The sequence below is a fragment of the Plectropomus leopardus genome, chromosome 20, assembly GCF_008729295.1.
Source record: "Plectropomus leopardus isolate mb chromosome 20, YSFRI_Pleo_2.0, whole genome shotgun sequence".
In the NCBI taxonomy this organism is placed as follows: domain Eukaryota; kingdom Metazoa; phylum Chordata; class Actinopteri; order Perciformes; family Serranidae; genus Plectropomus; species Plectropomus leopardus.
This window is the reverse complement of record NC_056482.1, coordinates 12,175,243-12,195,413: the sequence shown is the minus strand read 5'-3', so window position 1 is coordinate 12,195,413 and position 20,171 is coordinate 12,175,243. Positions and strand designations below refer to the sequence as shown.

At 40.3% G+C, this 20,171-nt stretch overlaps 1 protein-coding gene across 1 annotated transcript in view; it reads right to left on the bottom strand.

The window, feature by feature from the left end:
- The window catches only part of LOC121959628 (astrotactin-2-like), a 353,725-nt gene that overhangs the window by 32,226 nt on the left and 301,328 nt on the right, over nucleotides 1-20,171 (bottom strand). The window contains exons 18-19 of the mRNA XM_042509044.1: nucleotides 18,668-18,801; nucleotides 16,421-16,569 (exon numbers count right to left, since the gene is read on the bottom strand). Of these exons, the coding sequence (XP_042364978.1) occupies nucleotides 16,421-16,569; nucleotides 18,668-18,801 (283 nt within the window). The remainder of the gene's footprint in view (nucleotides 1-16,420; nucleotides 16,570-18,667; nucleotides 18,802-20,171) is intronic.

Below are 20,171 nucleotides of genomic sequence, written 5' to 3'. Positions count from 1 at the left end.
CTGAGGCACTGTGCTGGCATGCAGAAAGATACATCATTTATTTATGAAAACTAGTTTTTTTTTTATGGTTTGAGAGAGAAGGCTAAAATAGATTGGAAAAGAATTATGTGATTATACTTTGATGCAGAAACATGTATTGAAGGAGCAGTGTGTGGAATTTGGGGGGATCTTTAGGCAGAAATGGAGGATAGTATTCAATAATCACCTGAAACTACTGTAAGAGTCACTGTGTTTTCATTAGCTTGGAATTAGCCCGAGCAGGTCCTATTTCATCCGGCCGTTGTAATTATCCAGCTGGATGTTATATATATATATACACACATACATACATACATACATACATACATTAATAAATATAAAAAATAAAAAGCCTTGAGTCAAGATTTACAAGACAATACTGCTTTCCAAGTCCTTACAAAGTCAAGGAGGTATCCAACCAAAAGCTCAGACACCTTTATGTTCAATTAAAAATAAAAAATCACTCTTACATAAATATACCTGTTATGCATATTTTTCTTAATGATTTTTTTTTACATGTTTTGTTTACTTCTGCAGTTTATTGGAAAAAAGTTCCATGCACATTTTGCTACCCTTACAATCATGGCTTATTGCATCGACTGAAAGGTACAGTTGTGTATCATCTGCGTAACAACAGAACATGGTAGCCCTCTATTTTCTCCTTTTTCTTTCTCTCTTGATTCAGAATCTCTTGATTCTGTACAAGCGCTTGAACCACATTTAAAGTCTATGGCCAAACTGTACTTAAGGTGATGTTTGAGTTAGGTTATAAAGTTATCTGGGTGGCAAAATGAACATCCATTCCAAATTTTAATTCAATCCATTCATTATTTGTCCAAATGCATTCAATACCAGAAATGTCAGTGTCATGGTGACCATATAGGAAATGTCTTGGGATCATAAAAGCCACCTGAATTAATTTTCTGGGAACTATGAATGTCTGTACAAAACAAAATTTGTGGCAGTCTATTTAGTAAATTATTCACTAGCACTGACAAAAAATCAGGGCATGAAGAAAGTCATGAAGATTTATCCTCTAAGCACAAAGGGTATCCATGTCAAATTTCATGGCAATCAATCCCATAGTTATTGAGATATTTCATTTTGGATCGATCTGGCAGACCAACCAATTACTGACATGGCTAATAGGTGTACTGCTCCAAGATGTGAACCTTTGGTACATGTGACCCAAACCCAGAGGTAACAATCCCTGTCAGAATTCAATTAAGAAGCCATTCAAGTTTTGAATTCTGCTCTTGACATTTAGCAGGCATCTGCATTTGATAGCAAGCTGTGTGCTACTATATCTATAGAAATGTAAACAGATCTGACATATGTAGAAAAAAAGGCATTATATTAAGTAGGAACTGAAATGATAACCTTGCAGTGGATGTTTAAGTAATCCCTCTGAAAATTCCCCAACATATGGGCAACCATGTGTCATTTTGTAGGAACCAAAGCCAACAGACATAACTTATGCATGCATTCTACATTGCTTCTATCTCAAAGTAAATAAACATTGTAACTCCACACCTATACATTAGCTGTATCTTTTACTAACACTAAAGGATCATCTTACAAAACATGTACTGAATGACTGATAAGATTGCATGTTGTTGTTGATGTTGATGTTGTTGTTGTTGTTGTTGTTGTTGTTGTTGAGCAGTAAGTAATAAAATGGACGGTTTGATGGAACTCTCTCATCTTGATAATGCATTCATTTACAAGAGTAAAAGTATTACATCACAGCTTTTCAGTTATCTGGAATTAATCAACTTCCCTCTAGCTAATAATAATTGAGTTTCCATCCAGGCCGTATTATAATCAAAGATAAGAGGTGATATTTGAAGCTAAAGTAACATATGCGTCTGAATGAAAACACAGTAAAACATGTTCAGCAGATGTAATGGCAAAAAAAGAAAAAAAAAAAAATTTAATAATTTGATCATCCCTTAGGATGAATGTGATGTTTGATTTTAAGTGTCATCCTGTCAATCATACACTGTACAAAAATATTTCCTCAGTTCTGTGGACTATAGGGTGCAAATGAGGTCAAAGCTGCACAACAATAACCACAAAAAGCAAATATGCAGTTCCTCACTGTTTCATAAACTGGAAGTTGTATCATGCAAAGACGGCTTAATATTTTCCTCAAATATAAATGTATCGGACAATTCTCTACATTCAACAGCTACATCTTAGCTAATGTTGATATTTAATGGCCACATGGTCAGTGCTTTGCCCATTCGTCAGCTTCTTCCTGAGTTTTAGAAGTTTTTAGCACTATGACTCTCTGAACCTGAGAATGGTGTGCCGTTTGACAGCGGGCTGCCTCTGCCCTTTCTGCATAGCAAGAAATTGGGTCAGGTGTGGTGGTTCGTCACAGACTAATGGCCCCCTGGGTCCATGTTGACTATTTTGATGTGACCCGTGTGTGGTCTGTTTTTACTGCCCCCGGCTTCTTTTACTGTGGCTCTGCCTCCCCCTGGGTCTGTACTTAGCACTAAGAATAGACCTGTGGGTGATGACAGGCCGTTGGCTTGTGTCTTACTGTGATGCTGCACTGTATTGACTGGTTGATGTGCACTGCCATCCTCCACCTGCTGCACCACAAGATTGGTGGGCTGTGATGGCTTCAGCTGGCTCTTTGGAGTGTGTAGGGTGAGCAATTGCTGTGTGTCTTTGACAGGGACACCAGCATGTGCAAGCTATACCAGCTAGTTTAGGTGATGTTTGGTGTTCAGGCTGGAAGTGCATTTTCATTTGCCCTCACATAAAGTATATATATATATATATATATGTATATTGTTGCAGATATTGGCCATGAAGATGTCTGCCTTCTCTTGAATATTGTAGAGCTAAATGGAACCTGGCTACATTTGAAAAACCAAACAGCGATGTCTATTTCAAGAAATCCTGACTGAGTTATTCAAGACAATCCACAGACCTTGTAGTGAGCAGTTTTATGTATGGACTATTTTTTTCTACCAGACTACACCTGTTAACTGTATCATCACGCAGAAGGAAGGGTGTATCTACTCATAGATGAGAGGCTACTGCTCATAACAGCACTAGTTGTAAACATAGAAGGGAGGTGTGATGGGTCAAGCTGTAACATTAAAAAGCTAGCTAGTAGTAGATGTGCGCTTCCTTCTGTGCTGTGATACCGTTGTTGGGTGTGGCTCAATAGAAAGAAAATAGTTCTCATATGAAACAGGGTCTGTGGATTATTTTGAGTCAAGACCAGGTCGTGATTTCTGAAAAGAGACACTGCTGTTGAGTTTTATTTTATTTTAGAGAGAAGACAGGCATCTTTACTTTAAAAACAATTTAAATTGATAAATAGAGCATTTATGCATTATGCATTTATTTTTTGGGGGCGAAATGTCCCTTAAATATATATATATTTTTTTTTTAAATGACTGGTTCTATCACATTTTTGGTTGAAATTTCTGAGGATATTAAAGATGCAAGAACACTTTAATTCAGAGACGTTAGAGGGTGAGCTTTTTGATTAAACATCTGACATGTAATCTATTTAGAACTGAATATAATGGTGACTATATCATGTTAAAATGTTAAGTTAAGGAGTAGACAAAGTATTCAAAGAAAACCTTTCAATATCATGTAGTAATACTTAGCGACACCTCGAACTACTCTAAGTTCTTATGTTCAACATGTTTACTACTATATAGAAAAACATTTCATTTAACAGGTGCAAGAGAGATCAGCCAGGCTGGAACAATAATTAACTGACGTTAGTTAAGGATTTTTTTCTTTTTATTTATTGTGGCCAATTGGAGGACAAAAACGTGTATCAGGAGCAAAATGTGTCTCTGCAATGATAGCTTCAAATATATCTAGGCATGGCTGTTGGTCCTTTCCTATTTATTAATTCAGAGAGCAATTCCATCATGAGTAAATATTTATTTCTATCACTTTCAGTGTTTGCAATGCCCTGAATTGCAAAGTGAGACCAATCAATCCCAATTTAATGCTTAACTGCACTTTAAATCGATTTTTAGCTAGCACCAAATTCAACAAAGATCAAGTCCAGACCACCATGACTTGCACCAGTGTTTCATAACACATAAAAATCTCATCAATATCCATATGACTGATGGGGATACAATGCCCCACAACTCACAACGATAAATGAAATGGAAGACACTGAGGGGCAGCATCCTCATCTCGTCTTAATTACAATTCCCACACAAATCCATCAATGTGAGTTAGACCTCATATTGAGTGTCCATATCTGTGTTATGGTTACTGAGAGATGGAGAGACAAAAAAAACAAAAATGAAAGGAGGAAAGTCTAGACCTATGGCGAAGAGAGAGAGAGAGAGAGAGAGAGAGACGAACAATGTGTGTGTGAAGAGGCAAAATGGGAAAGGAAGCAAAAAGGGAAAGGGAATGCAGAAAGCCCTTGGCCCCCTGCCTGCAATCTGCAATCTGCTGATGGCGAGGCTCGTGACGAGGAGGTGCACAGCGTCCATTTTTAGCGATGAGGTCATCTTTAATTAACAAAACAAAGAGAGTCAGCTGTGTCACTCCAATCTGTTATCTGCACCCATGCTCAAGGACACCGTTTATCTCCATATAATTCAATCTCTTTGAATGAGGGCTTATCGACGCATTGGGGGGCATTCTTGGTCTCAACCAATAATGGAGCTGTTACATAAACAGGGGTGGGGGATACCGCCGATTGCAGAAGAGAAGGGGGACATGAGGAAAGTATAGAGAGGTATGTGACAGAAGAGGAGAGTAAAACTGAGGAAGATCCACATGTTATGTGTCCCAGTAAGCTGGCTGTATGAGCTGGGAGGAGGAAATTGGAACTAAAGAAAGGGCAAAGATCAAATGGCTAATCTGTTTCTCAGTCCAACAGTGCCAGCATGAGGTGACATCATTGCTGTGTAACCCTCTGCTTGCGTCTTCATCCCCCTTACACTCCTCTAAGGTGCAATCTCTCTTTCCCCTCCTCTTTGTCTTTTTCTTGTCTGCCCAGTTTTGTCTTTCCACATTTTCATAGATCTCATTTTCTCGTCTCTGACAATTCTTGGTATTCTCCCGCTCTGCCCTGCCCTCGCTTAGTGTCACAAAATCAGGTACCATAGAGCGGAAGAGACTCAACACGGAGACTTGCAGGTTTTTAATTAGCGCTAAGTGTGTGCATTTGTGTGAGAGTTGTGGGAAGCACAGTGCTACGCTGATGAGCGCATTCACAAAAAAGTGTCACCTCAGCATAACTGTGATTTAAGGACGAGCCACGAAAATTGGCAGCTGAGGAAACAATAGCGGGATTGTAAAAATGTGATGATGGAACCCAGAGGCATTCAGAATTCCGCCAATAAGGAGTACTTTTGCTTGAGCCTTTTATTAGACAAATTTCATAACATTTTTGGCGCCTTCCTTTTTTTTCCTTGGGAACTCCCAGTGAGAGAGAGCTTAAGGATGTCTGACATTGAAAAGTCTAGGTAAGACAAAAAATAATTCCTTCAAAATACAGTCTTGCATCCTTTTGCAGAATAGTTTGTAGTTGTCGCACGGTATACACTCAGTTTCAAAGTAGATGTTTCAGTGGTTAAGGAGGATTACCTGGCTATAATATGCTTAAATGAAACCAGATGAGTTCATCAGAATTGGCCCAGTTACAAATGCCATATCAAAATATCCCCAGACGCTTGTTTTTGTAATCTGATTATATGTTTAAAGCACAGGTTAAAAGGACATGTCCGAAATATCAATAAAATATCATTTACACACCTTACTTTTGCTATTTTTTTCTGCTTTGTCATTTATTTTTTGGCTGTTTCAGGTACCCCTTGAGATTTTCTAGCATTTGTGCTCTTATCAAATTTCTAAATATCATCTGTGATTCTCAATATCTTCTTACATATCACAGCTGGTTTGACCTATTGCTGTAGAGGAATGCTGAGCCCCACACTAATACATCAGCACTGCCTATTTAACAGGCTTCTCTGTGAATGCTGTCTCTGCCTTGGTGTGCCATCTAGAGGCCTGTGTGAGGCCCAGTGAAGTGGATCACTCATATCCATCACTGATGGGACTGGAAAGGAGAAGGAACTTGCAAAATTAACTACAGAAGAGTCCAAGACTCTTAGGGTAGGAACGAGTCTGGCAGTTATTGTACAATAGACAGATCTCCATAAGACTTTCTTAGTAATTGTTAAGGGTGGGGGGTGTTAAGAAAAGGAGACACTAAATGTGGAACACAGTGGTAACAATACATGACTCTAAAATGGTACACAATTAAAATCATTGTAGTTATTTCTAATAATCTACTGTGATGAGTAAAATGGCTATTAATGTGCTTTCCACATGCGACTGCTAATATGTTTCTATAAATTCAGCTTCCTGTGAAACATATAATACACAATTATATACTGTTTACAGATAGAGTTTCTAGAATATGATGCTTTTACCTATAGTGTTGGCCCATGCGGTTGAATAATATCGGTAGGCAGACAGACCAGCAGACAGCAGGGTTTCATTTGACTTTTGCTCCACATCTCGAAACATGAGGAGTGAAGAGACGCAAGGGGATAAAATACAGGTAAAACCTTTGGCTAAGGAAATCATATACTACTGATGATCAGGGTTTCCTTTAATTATAGCTCTGTTTCACACAGCCAGTGCCCTCTAACAGTGTCAACAAGCTTAAGTAATGTCATCTGCAAAGCAGGGCACCCACATTTATATCTGAATATGCTTGCCAATTGGGATGAGTTATCATATTTGGAGACTGCGCACAGCCATTAAATCTCACCTCTGCATCTGCTTTTTTTCAGCACTTGAATGCACCCCATTGAGACGATTAACTGCAATCTGGGATGACCTCATTTTCACCTACGCTTCATCTCAGTGAGTCGGTGCCCCTCTTGCCTCACTGGTCTTGTAGGAACAGGTGATCCCTCTCTGTCTGCTCCATCTGTACATCTGGCACTTGCAGTGTTCAGGCTTCTTCTATGCTAACCCGCAGGACCTGGATCTTGGCAGTGATGACTGTGTCTGCAATACCCTCGTTCTCGCTGTTAGTTTTCGTGACAAAGACAGGATGGATGTTGTGAATAAGACACCCTCCACTGACGAGGCGGCTGTTCCCGTCTCCCTGCATCAATCACTCGCATCCTGGGCGCATGCTGACATGTTATGTTGAGCACACAGCCTTGGTGAGCTAACAGCAGGTGTTTATCTGCTATGGTGACAGAGTTCTTGGGAACTCCCTATCAGAGCAGATTGGTTTGTAATTGTATCTCACAAGCAGGACACTCTACTCCCATTCAAGCATACTCATAAACGGTATTTCTTGAACTGGTCTGCTTCGTAGATCACTGTGAAAACAGTTTGTATGGCTGCGTTTGGTCTGCACTATGCAGTTGCACTAACTTCCCCAAACTAGATGACCGACTTCACTGCATTGGTTCTGTTTTATCTATTCAGGAGACTGTTTGATGTCACAGTGTCCTCACCTTCAACTCTGCTGCAAGGATGGGTCGATTGTTCTGAGCTGAGATGATCCCATCCTCTCCATGGACCTGCCCCGAGTGTGTGCCCCCACCTTCATTAAATGCATGTTTGTTGGTGCGCTCATGATTGCTGACCGTGTATGGCTAAAGTCACAGTTGTGTGTGCCTGATTCCCTGTGGGCCTACTGCACTGACAAATGTACAGTGTGTGTAGAGCAATGCCCGAGTCTCTTCCGGGACTAACAGGAGTGGTTGGCAGCATCTCTGTGTTCTGCGGGGTGAGGTTGAGTTTTCTTATTCTGATTTCCTATTGTATTAATCAAGGTCTCGAGTGGGCTTTTACTTATAGGAATGAGTGCAGGAATGAGTTTCCTTAGTGATACTGTCTCTGTATGAAGGCAGTCCTTTCCTTTATGTACTATGAGAGTATTATTAGAGGATGCAGTTGGTGTACAGATAAATATGAAAAAGGTTATAATTTGTCGCCCCAGTTCTATAAAACAAGTGAAACTTTAGAAAACGTCACGATTGTGCTTGGACTGACTGATGAAGAAGTCTGTTGAACAGTTAGATCGCCATTTATTGTCTTTGCTGACCCCCAAAAAATGTAGATAGCTAGTCCTGATTGGCTGGCGAGAACAAAATTTCAAAGCAGAGTGCTAAAATGCTCATTTTACACTTTTGCTAATGGACTCGAGTCCAAGTGACTTTTGTTCACACCTCTGCTTGATTCTAAGCCTTGTGACTCAAACTGAATGACTTTAGACTTGACTTGACAAAATTAGACTTGTAACTTGACTTGGACTTAAACACATGGGAATCATGACTTCACTTCATCCTGAGCCTTTAGACTTGAAAATACTTGAAATCTTTTCCCAAACCTAGTTACTAAAAAGTATATTTAAAAAAGTCAAAAGTCAAAAATCAATTAATTTCCCTGCTTTTCCTGATTCAACTAAGGTTAATGCTGTTAATTCTCAGCAAGTCGATACTTGTTTCGAAGACAAATATTATGCAGCGATCTAAAATAAATTAATAAATAAATGAAGTTGCTTTGGAACCTCTGGAACCAAGGTTACAAAGCTGCAGTTTAAATAGCGCATATTATTTCAGTAATTCCTTTGAATAATGGTAAGAAAACAAAATATATCTGGGTCTTCAATTAATGCTAGGAGGTCAAGGGTCAAAATATTGATTCATTTTTTAAAGAAATGTATACACTTCCAAGCTTCTATGGTGTCATGTAGCCAACAGACAATATTGAATAGCAGCGTTTTTCATGTTTAGCCAGTGGTTCCAGCAGTAGTAGAGCTCAAGCGGTTGTCAGGAGGTAACAAAGTTGACTAGGTACAATTCTATTCACATTCCTGGAAAAAGGCAACCCTGGCTTTACTATGTGGAAAGAGGAGGCTTTCAAGGACAGAAGGGAGAGGTATCTGCAACTGACATGTGATCTTTTTTTCCTTTAAGTGCCAGCAAGTAGACAACCTCTTGTGATTAACTGCTAATGTGAGTATTAAGTTCAACCCTGGTGTATGTCAGAGTACTTAGAAAAAGATGCAATTGCTCTCATATAAGTTAACAATATACACAAGCCTGCTGATACTGTGTACAGTTTGCACTAGGTGTTAATGTTTGGCACTGACAGCCTTGAAATAGCCATGGAAAGCAACAGCCACTGAATATATTCTTTGTTGGTGTCAGTGCAAGCTGATGCAGGTTGTTCCATTTTGCCAAAGGTATCTTTTCAGTTCAAAACTTTAAAAAAAAATTGGGGACAGTTGTTGCATACTGTCATAGGTAATGCATGATTCTCTCTCCCACGCTTTACAAGCAAGCATATATTGGTCCAGACCTGTGCTGCCAGTAGAGCATCATGTCCATATAAACAACAAGATATATGAACTAACGGCTAGGCTGCTTTCCTTGCACATTAAAGCAGCAACTTTATCTTGCAGTCACTGTTGACCTCAGAGGGAAGATTTGCGAGGGACCAGGGAGAAGCCTACATGAAAAGATGATTTCTTTTTTTCTAAACAGCATTGATAAGTGGGGTCATCTGAGAGGATTGGAGTCAAGGTCTAATGGTTTGTGATACTACAAAACAATCTGATTTCTCTAAAGCCTTCCTGATACACAAAAAAAGGCACAAGGACAATTTAGGGGAGAGGGAATGGATAGAAATGTAAGCAAATGATGTAAAAAGCTTTCAGAGGCCATTTGAGGGACATTGGAAGGGTGCAGGAAGACATGCTGGCTGGTGGGAAAAGAAGAGGATGATATCCTAACACGTTAAACTCTTCTTCATTATCATTCTTGCTTTAACTTTCAGGTTCTAATTTCTTTGTATCAAAGTGAAGACACAGGTATAAGTACAAACAGTCCTCCCTTATGTAGGCATACTCTTCTCCTTTTCTGCTTGCACCCGAATATGTACTTATCTTCAGTCATGACGATGACCTACCCTGATTTTATGTTACGAGCAGAAGCATAATATCATTTCTATAATTTACATAAAGCAAGAAGGCGTCACATTAGCAACATTTATGGATATTAGCTTAGAAGAAGATACCATTCACAGCCAAGATTTTCAAGCACCCTATGATTGCATCCATTCATGCAGGAAGCTGGTACGGATGAAAAACCCGAGCCAAAAGGGTGGCATATTACATCATTTGAATCAGCTTAATAACATGGATAAAACTGTCACCCAGCTTTTGGGAAAAACTCACTGCATTCCAAAATTGATAGAACTCCTCATCTGCAGCGATAACTGGAGAGACCTTGGCAGATTTCAAACAACTTGTCCTTAAAGAGGTGACGAAATTTGTGAATTACCCTGCTGCTGATGTTGCTGGGGAGTTTTTAAGGTCTCCATCAATTGAATAAGCTAAGATAAATTTGCATATACAGCCATTAACTTTTATGGTCAGGATGTTCTTATCCACTGTTCCTACTTATACCTATAAAAGGCACTAAGGCACTAATTCATATATATCCACATATTCATGAGCCAGGAGGCTGTGGACACATGACCTATGTACTGTAGGCTGTCCTTCATCATCTAAAGTGATAGAAAGAGGAAGTCAGGTAACACAGTATAAAGAGTGACAAACACAAGACTCTGATTCAGGAGACCAGTGTGTGTCCAATGTGAAACCAAAAGTTAGCATTAAAATTATTTAAAGTAACGTATGTACATAAGGTCGCTTTGTCACATCATCACATTACAATACATACGTAACATGATGCTGCCCAACAATGGTTCTTTTCCTGAAACCAAGGGGCCATCTCCTCCAAAATGTTTTTTTCTTTCTTTTCTGAGGATAGTGTATTTTTTTAATGCTTTGCATTGGGAGTGCTGCTTATTTACGCTTCACAACAAACACAAGCATTGTGACAGGGGCGTGAATTCTGTGCTGAGCGATGCCTGTTGGACTTTTTTTGTTTTTTGAGAAATGTTCAACTTTGGATAAAAATGCAGCATCATCACTGACTTCAGCTGGTGAATCTCAATGGAGGAGAGACAAATACAGCGAGGACAAACCATCACATCTTACATGTACAAGTGCGAAACAACAACACCAATGGTTGAGATATCTGTAAATGGTGGGTCCGCATTCTGTCCCTGCATGCTTCAGGGACCTTGTCCATATCTTGTGCCAACATGTTTACTTTTACAGATATTCTGAATCATGTCAATCAGATGCAACCAAAGAATCTTAGTTACAAAAAACTCTGTGCCTCCAAAACTCTCCAAAAAATCTCACTGGTGGACATGGGGCATAACCTATTCGGTGGGGGCGCTAAATTGTTCAATATCATACCATGTTCAGAATTTTTGTAAGATTCCATACGAAGGATTGTGTAAGGGTACACTGATATGGTATAGTTTTATATACCTTGGTTTTTGATGCGACTGAACTAGACTTTTTGATTACATACATACACATACCAAAATTCAACAAATGTGGATACATCTTTAATTTATAACATACTACCTGTTGACGTTTACTGGCAATCCATTTTAAATTAGGCTGCTTTGATAACCCTGAAAACAAGCAACAGCAGGATGAAAGCAGGTAGCACACAATGTTCTCCCAGTAAGATGATTCTCTGGAATCAAGCCCCTTATGCAATTAGAGAAGCCAAATCCACAGAAACCTTCAAGCCAAATAATCAAGACCAATTGATTCTGACTGTCAAATGACTGACCTTAACAATATCTATCTCAGGAGGGATACAGTATCATCTCCTATCCCAGTCTAGACAGCTCTGACATAGAAACATGGCTCTGGGAACCCATTGAGAGCCGCATCCAAATGTCTGCATCTCCACACTCACTCTCTGTCTGCCATCTGTATGAGTGTGCACATGGCTGAATGTGTGTGCTCCGAGTGTGTGACTCATGCTCAGCATGGCTGAGTGTCTGTGTGTGGCTGTCTGTTTATCTTTCCTCTCTCTCAGACACCAGCCCAAAGCAATGTTTCAACTTGGCAATGGATGTGGATGCAGCCTCCACTTCTGCGGATGCCGGCGTCGGCTGAATCCCATCCCTTGGACGCAGGTGCTGCCCTTACTACTGACAATGTCGCCTTTGGTCAAAGTCCCATCTTGTTGATCCATGTCTCATCTGCCCTCTGTTTTCAAAAAACTGTCCATGTAACTGTCCTTTGTACTTGTTTGTCCCAGCACATATTACAGCCTGTCTCTCTTTGGCCTAGCCTGCACAGACACTTCCCCTTTTGTATTTTTTTCTATTAACCTGACTGTGTTTTGCTATTTTGATATTGATATTGTATTCTTTCTAGACTAGACTACAAGATACACCAGATCCAACTCTCAAGATGTAGTTGTAGTAGATGTAGATGTAGTGTGCTGTATTCAAAATGTACTACTGTGATTAGCTGTCAGTACTGCTGGCAGTGCTCAATCCCTTGTCTGACATCAAACTGGGGGAGTTCAGAACAGGTTGTTCAAACGGTGCAATTCGATCACCTAAAAACATAGTGTGTAACTCTAAAAAACATCTTGTTTTCCATAATATTCTCTCTTTAAAATCAAATCTGAACACCTCGCACCACTCTATGATGCCAAATATCAGCCTTGACTAAGCTTTGGATCACAATTTTTCCCTACGATTGTCTAGATTGTCAAATACGGTTTACTGTAAATCAGCCGAATAATCCTTTAGTGTGTACCCACCCTTAGATGTTGGAGAAGAAGGCTTGACTGCAAGCTCACTGGTTCAAATCATCACACAGTCTTGGAAAATATGAACAGTGAAAATGAAGGAGGAACACGAAAACCACCAAGATGCCCTCGAGCAAAGTATTTATCCCCAAACTGCTCCATTAGAGCTGCTCAGTGGCCAACAGTAGAAGGCTGGTTTCACTGGCAGCTTCAACAGGGGAATATGTGTGTGCTTGTGCGTGTGCGTGTGTGTGTGTGTGTGTGTGTGCGTGTGCACGCGTGTGTGTCTGTGTTTGTGCGTGTGCATATACGGTGCGTGTGTGTGTATGTGTGTGAATGTCAAGAGGAGCACCACTAAGAAAAAAATAATCGAGATTAGACTGAGCCTTAAGAACATGATATGATTTTGTCACTTGCATCCACAAGGTGAGCAGGGCGCAAGACTGATCTGGACTTCTTCTTTAACTCAGCTTATGGTTTTATAATACAGACTTTCATTTTCCTGGGAAGTGCCTCAAAGATGGTCCTTAAATAAAAAGCCAGCAGTGGGTACAGGGAGTACAAATCCAATAATTTCAAAATAAGTCAGAGTAAGTGTGAGAAAATGACACTATGGCTTTTATTTGCTGAGTCCAGAGAACAAGATCTCATCATTGTAAGAGGCCCCTATTATTTCATAAATCGATCCCTGCAACGTCTTCCAAGTTTGTATCAGCAATCTCAATCCCCCCTGTTTAGGAGAACAATGAGGGTTTTGAGTAGCTACAGTTTTCGGTATTTGCATTGGAAGTGGGAGCGATCCAGATGCCTCCCTATACAGTTTATAATACATGATGTTTCCACTGAAAGAGAGACTATATTCTGCCAGAGTTTCCTACCATTTAACATTACCTACTCCTCTCTAAAAGGGGCATGTACTGAACACACATTTATCAATACACTCAACTCAGTTGTTTTTACTCACTTATCAAGGATTTATCTCAATTTTGTCCAGATACCTATAGTCCCTCTTTACTCAAAAATACACTTTTCTTTTGTGTGTCTCCCTAAATGTCTGACCTTGACTTTACTGTCTCTGACGGAGAAGATGTTTATGCACTTCACGAAAATCTGACATTCAAATATATATGCCTACCAAGCTAGATTAGGTAAATCACCATTATATAAGCCAATAACTGTGTAATGTGGGAAACACATATGGACAGGGGGGAACAGACTTTAGCACAACACCAGCAAAGAAGCCTGCAATCTAGAAACCCATCGGCTATCAGTCTGGCAGTGATAAAGCCTCTGCAGGGGATATATTTCAGTTTTATTCTGAATATCCAAGCCAATACATCCTCTATCATGTGCTGTTCACTTTGGCCAATCTGTATGGGAGGATAGCTGCATATGAATGCATGAATGATAATTTTTTAAACAAATTTAATATAAGCTTAATCATCCTCAGACTATAGCCATGGGTTTTGAGAACTGCATTTCAACCAATGCGTACACAAGCTGTCTGCCTGCCGTCAAATGTGATTGGTTAATATACCTCTTTGACTATAAACAGACTAAAAATGGAAACCAACCACTTCAGATACCAAAATCGTGTCCTCTTTCCTTCAGATTCTAACAAATCTATATTAAGAAACCTGAAATCTTCAGCATAAGGTGGACTTGTCAGTACAGAGAGCAGAGTTTGCATTAGCAAAGTGGAAGCCTTGACAGCAGATGTAGATAAGTGTGAATTTTCTGGATGTAAACCAGACCCTGGAGTTTCCACTAAAAATCCCATTGCTGCATATATAAGTGTATGCGACACAACTGTTGACCGTCTGACCGATAGCCAGCAGCACCATTGATCACACACTGATTGGCACACACAGCTGTCACTCATGACCTCATATAACCTTTTTGTAGCATCAAAAAACAAATTAAAACCAAACTTATCAGAAAAGATAATACTTGAATATACATCATCATGTTAACAACTACCTAAAATAACAGAAATAATCTTTGGGAAAATTTCAGTTGGCATGTAAATTGTATTTTTAGTTTGGCCCATGTCCCATCTGCTAACATGGAGGGGGAGGATTTATGACCTATACTACAGCCAGTCACCAGGGGTTGATAAAGATGTTTTGGCTTCACTTTGGGGAAGCTGTCATGTCTTCCATCTTTATATGCAGTCTATGGTCACAACCACTAACGCTGTGTCAGCCACTGCCAGTTAGCCAACAAGCTAAAAAGCTAACAAACAACATAAACAAAAGATGCAAGCTACTCTGATAAGTCTGCTAGTTGCTAATTTGCACAACAGACTCCACATCTGAGTCTGGGTCTGACTGAGGCTCAAACATGTATGGCTGAATATCTCTGATGGTTCCCTTAAAGCTAACACTAGCAATCTCGATGTGCACTGCTCTTTCACTGGTCAGCACTGTGCAAGCAGGGAGAAAAATCTACCACAAGTAGCAATGGTTGTTGGGCCTAGGCCAAATCCTGAAATTTTTAAAGAGGGAGAAAGAATAGATCTGTTAGCCCCTATTAAGGATTTTTTTTTTGCTATTATGAGGGAAAACCATGTAAAATAAAATGAAAAGGATTAGTATAATGCAAGTATTAGTTTGAAATATGTCCAGAGGGGGACTGTAAAGAAAGTTAAGGGTAAACAAGACAAGAATGACTAATAGTTAGAGATAAACAGTGACAGACATAAATGGAAGAAAAAAGAAAAAAGACAAAAGACGAAGACAATGACTCCTAACATGTGTTATACTGTCTGTTGTGACATGATTTATAGTGGTGACTGGCACATAGCACAGTGAGTCACCCACACCATCTGCCCCTGCCTACCTCACCTCTGCCAGCATGCCTGTGTCTAGCTGTCTGTAGTGTACCCTCTCTTCGCTCGCTGGTGCCCACGCTTCATCAGCACTCCTCCCAGGGGTGATGGATGGCCTGTCCATACTTCCCAATGACTAAAGCCAGCTTCTTCCAGACCACCTCATTTCTCCAATATTATTAAATTCCTTCCTATCACCCTTCCTCTGACTCACCCCAGCACCCCCGTCACAACCACGACCACTTCCCGAGCCCTACGGCACAATGGTCAGCACCATTTATGGCACTTGATAAATTACCCTACGTCATCTTCCCCCATCTTCAGTCTAAGCCCTTCCTTCTGTTCTGTATCCAGATCAAACCTTTAACCTCATCCCCTCCAACTGTAACTTTAACTCCTTCTATCAACTCATCAAACATCTTAGTCATTCATCTCTGTAATTTTATGCCAAGCAGATTTATTTGAACACGGTAAACAATGTAATTTTCCTTCTATTTGGAATTAAAACATGCTGTGGAATCTTGTGAAACTTTTCCAAATCTAGCTCACAAGGCTATCACATGACTAACACAACAATTTAGAGCCTCTAATCCACCTAATTTCCATGTCTGTGGACATAGAGGGAAACTCATATGGACACGGAAGAGCAGACTCCACACAGACCAACAGTGCTAACCACTGCCACACACAAAGAACTTACAAAACCACCAAAAATGAAAAACATAAAGAAATTATTCTTTTCTCAGTACTTGTATTATGTCCATAACTTTTTGTGTGTTTGTATGCATTTAAGTGTGCATGGTTGGCATGGAAAGTTCTAAACACATTGGAAAAATGTGAGAAAAAGTACATCAATGCATGCAGTCTTAGAGATTAGTTTATGTACCTGTATAAACCTCTGCCTCCGAAGGATCCTCCACTCTTTTATGCTGGATGACGTAGTCAGAAACTTTGCAGCCAATCAGAGGCTCCACATCCATCCATTCCAGGGCCACCATTGTGCTTGAGGGCTCCAGATAAGGTGCTAGGCGCAAACTAATAGAGTAACACAGAGAGGACAAGGTTTAACACATTGCAATGAGATAAATATAAACAATGAGATCAAAAGGTTACAACCATTCATTGACCTCATCTAGGGCTGCATGTGTGCAAAGGCTAAAGTATGGACCTTCACCTAGAATGGATAAGTAGGAATCCCATGTGGTCACTGTTATGTCATAGAGACTGTCACACCTCTGCCAATACAGTATTTCATTGGACAACAGGATGGCAAACAGCAGCTTTGCATAAAACAGCATTCCGACGCCACCTGTTCACCAGAAGTGTTCCCTGTGCAGTTTAATCCCTCAGAAGAGATAAAAGAACAATATTTCCATTTTGCCTGCCCTCCAGCTGTGTCTGTGACAATGGCTAAGAGAGGTAGGTTATCCCTCTTTCATAAAAAGGATGCCGCTCAGTTTCATCCTCACAGACAATAATAATAAGTAATGCGGGGTTTTACTGGCCTTACACTCCGGCACTGGCTTGAGTACTAGCTTTGGCTGCTGCAGTGACTCTTCACTGGCCCTTTTATGCCAGCAGGCATGGGCCCAGGGACTGCCTGACCAAAACTCTGGTTGTGGCATGCTTGTGCTCTCCAATTCCACAACCACTATCCACAAACAAAACAATTCAAAAACCGCCATAAATGCATTTTAAACTACTTGTGCAATACTTGTGCAACACATTTTTTAAAAAGTATTGCTGCAGAGTTAAAGCCAGTCTCATTACAAAGTCCATTTAGTAGCTGTTCTGGGGTTTTTGATAATATTACATGATCTTTATGAGCAGATGTTTTCCCAGTTTTGTGGAACTGTAGATAAAAAAATTTGGTCCAATCACCGGAAACTTATGTTGGTATTGTACATTTCTGCAAACCACAAATATGTTACATTTGTATGTTTCATATGTTTTTCAAAGTGTCATAGTATATATGAGCTGACGTCAATCAGAAGGGAATGGTGGATATGTAATGATATGTAAGTGTAACATATCCATGGTTTGCAGGAATGTACAATTTTCCAGTGATAAGGTTGTAAAATGTCCTGGGGCTTTTTTTCATCTAATTCATGTTGTCTAAAAAACTGAGATTCAATATTCATTCTTGACCTGTGAAACAGTTGTATTGTAGCACTATGTATTCAAGCCCACAGGAACCTATGACACACAGGCTACAATGACTTTGTGCCTTACACATCATCACAAAAAGAACAGCTGTGTAGCCTCACTGCCTGTTTGTATTATTAGAATTTCGTCCATTTGTTCCAATAAAATTTGAGACGTCGCAAATCGGCAAATCAGTGAATTAGCTTTATGCTTCTCATGAGTGCCATAAGAGGAAAGTCAGTCTACTCATCCAGTCCATCCAAGTCTTCCTCCAATATATGCATCTTTAAGCAAAAATCAGTATTAGTGGTAGGTATATTTTTTCACTATATATACATATATATATATATATATATATATATATATATGAAATTTACAAAGTACGAATCTTGCAAAACTATAGATTTGGTCAGAACTGATCATGTCAGCAGGACATCCACAACAAAACAACACAATGGGTGCAACTTTAATTTGATTTTGGACCATAATCCTCTCTTGCAGCTACACTATAATTTATCCTTGTTACGCTTTCATTGTTGTTCTAGCGTGGTGACAATAAATTTTGCCTCTCATTAATTCTGGAATATAATAAACTAATAGGCATATTTTGTTGTTATCATCTAGTTAAATGCTTTCATTGCAGCCCTATCTTATTAATTATTGCCCTTTCAACTTCCTGTTTCCTTTTTAAAGTTTTAGGGCAACAATAGCTGTGGTAGATGACTCTAAAGTATTATCAGGACACCTTGAACAAGAGCATGTTCTTCTCAGAGGGGTGTAAGGACCAACTGACAGCTATTAGAACTTTGCAGGACTGTGCTTTTGTCTACAACTTTTTCCAAGTGCCCCAGGAGTCAGTAAAGACAGGTACGTGTGTGTGTATGTGTGTGTGCATATGTGATTATGTCTGCGGTGCATCAGTGCATGCATCCATGAAATCTCTCTTGTGCATGAATTCCTAGGTGTCATGGTGTCACCTAACACTTACATTGGCTGCCTGAGGGGACTGCAGTTAGGCAGGCCATCTTTGCTGAAGGCACTCAGGTCGCAGCGACACCAGTTATCAATGACATCGCCCTTTCCAGCACACCAGTATGAGCTCATTGTAGCGCTCTTGAAGGCCTGTAAAGGGTAACAGGTGAGAGAAATGCAATTATCTCTTGGAACATGCGCTCCCCGTCCATCTATGCTTACTCCACCCCCATCTCCCATCCCGACAACCAGCGTCATCCATATCCCCGCACACACACAGGCATACATACATTGACTATATTCATTTTCTTTCAACCCCATCCCCTAAAATTAACCCTCAACACTAACATATCAAACCTCAGCCTTACCACGATGAAGTGAGGACTGCCCAAAATGTTGTGAATTTTCAGAAATGCCCTCTTTCGGAAGGTCTAGAACTCAAGAAGGGTCTCACAAAGATAGAAGTACAGGTACAAACCCACACCCACACGCAGTGTGACCTTTTCATACCCACCGTTCCCAATTACTGAAAGGCAGGAACATCTCACTAACATCGACGAGCTTACACTGTGATATCATAGATACACTGACTCTTATGATGGAGGTGTGAAAGCTGTGACACTCCCCACCTCCTCCATTCTATGCGAATGTTTGTGTGTGGATCTGTCGGTGTCGCTGTTGGTCTGTCTGTGCAGGGGATGGAGGATGGGGATGGAGGATGGGGAGGGAGGGGAGGGGGAGCTAGGAGATGACATCATCTCCTAACATCTCCTCGCGCTGCTTCATTAACGGGCGAAAGAAAAATCAAAGGCAGAAGCTCAGTCATCCTCTAAAAGGCAGCAAAATGCCAATATAACCGTCAAAGCAATAAAGCATAATGTCAGGGCTTTCCCTAAAGCCACAGGCATGATAGAGAGCGAGTTCAAGGGAGTTCGCAAGCGCTGTGGCTCCCCCTGTCACACTATGGATCAATGGAGCACTCAGTTATTTATGTGCTCTAACTGGTTGGCAGTGCTGCCTCATGCAGACAACTTTGGAGATGTGCTTGATCATGGTCACAAAAATAGGACACTGGAACCATGCGGAAACATTATCACTGGGTACCAGGCATCCGACAAAAAGCAGAGAGGAGCCACTCCTTTGTTCCAATACACCATGACATTATCCGAAAGCGACGGAACTGATGAGACCACACACGTCTTTAAGACAACTGCGAACACGCAGCGTGTACACGTGGGGACGTGCAAACATGCACACACAGCTTTCTGCAGCGTTAATTAGTGAAAGTGACATTTGAGATGACTTTGGGCATAGTCCTGACCAGAAAGGCTGACGGCTTGGCCAAAAAAAGAGTCAGGGTATGCACTCAGAAGCTGATGTTAGCATTTCCACAACACTGCATTGTTAGCTGTAAAGGAGGCTCAACAGTCTTTCATGGGAACTGACTTCTTCCAATACCACTTGCTTTCACTCAAGGCGAGTCAAAGTGACCTAAATGAGCAGCAGAGTAAGAAAGAGTG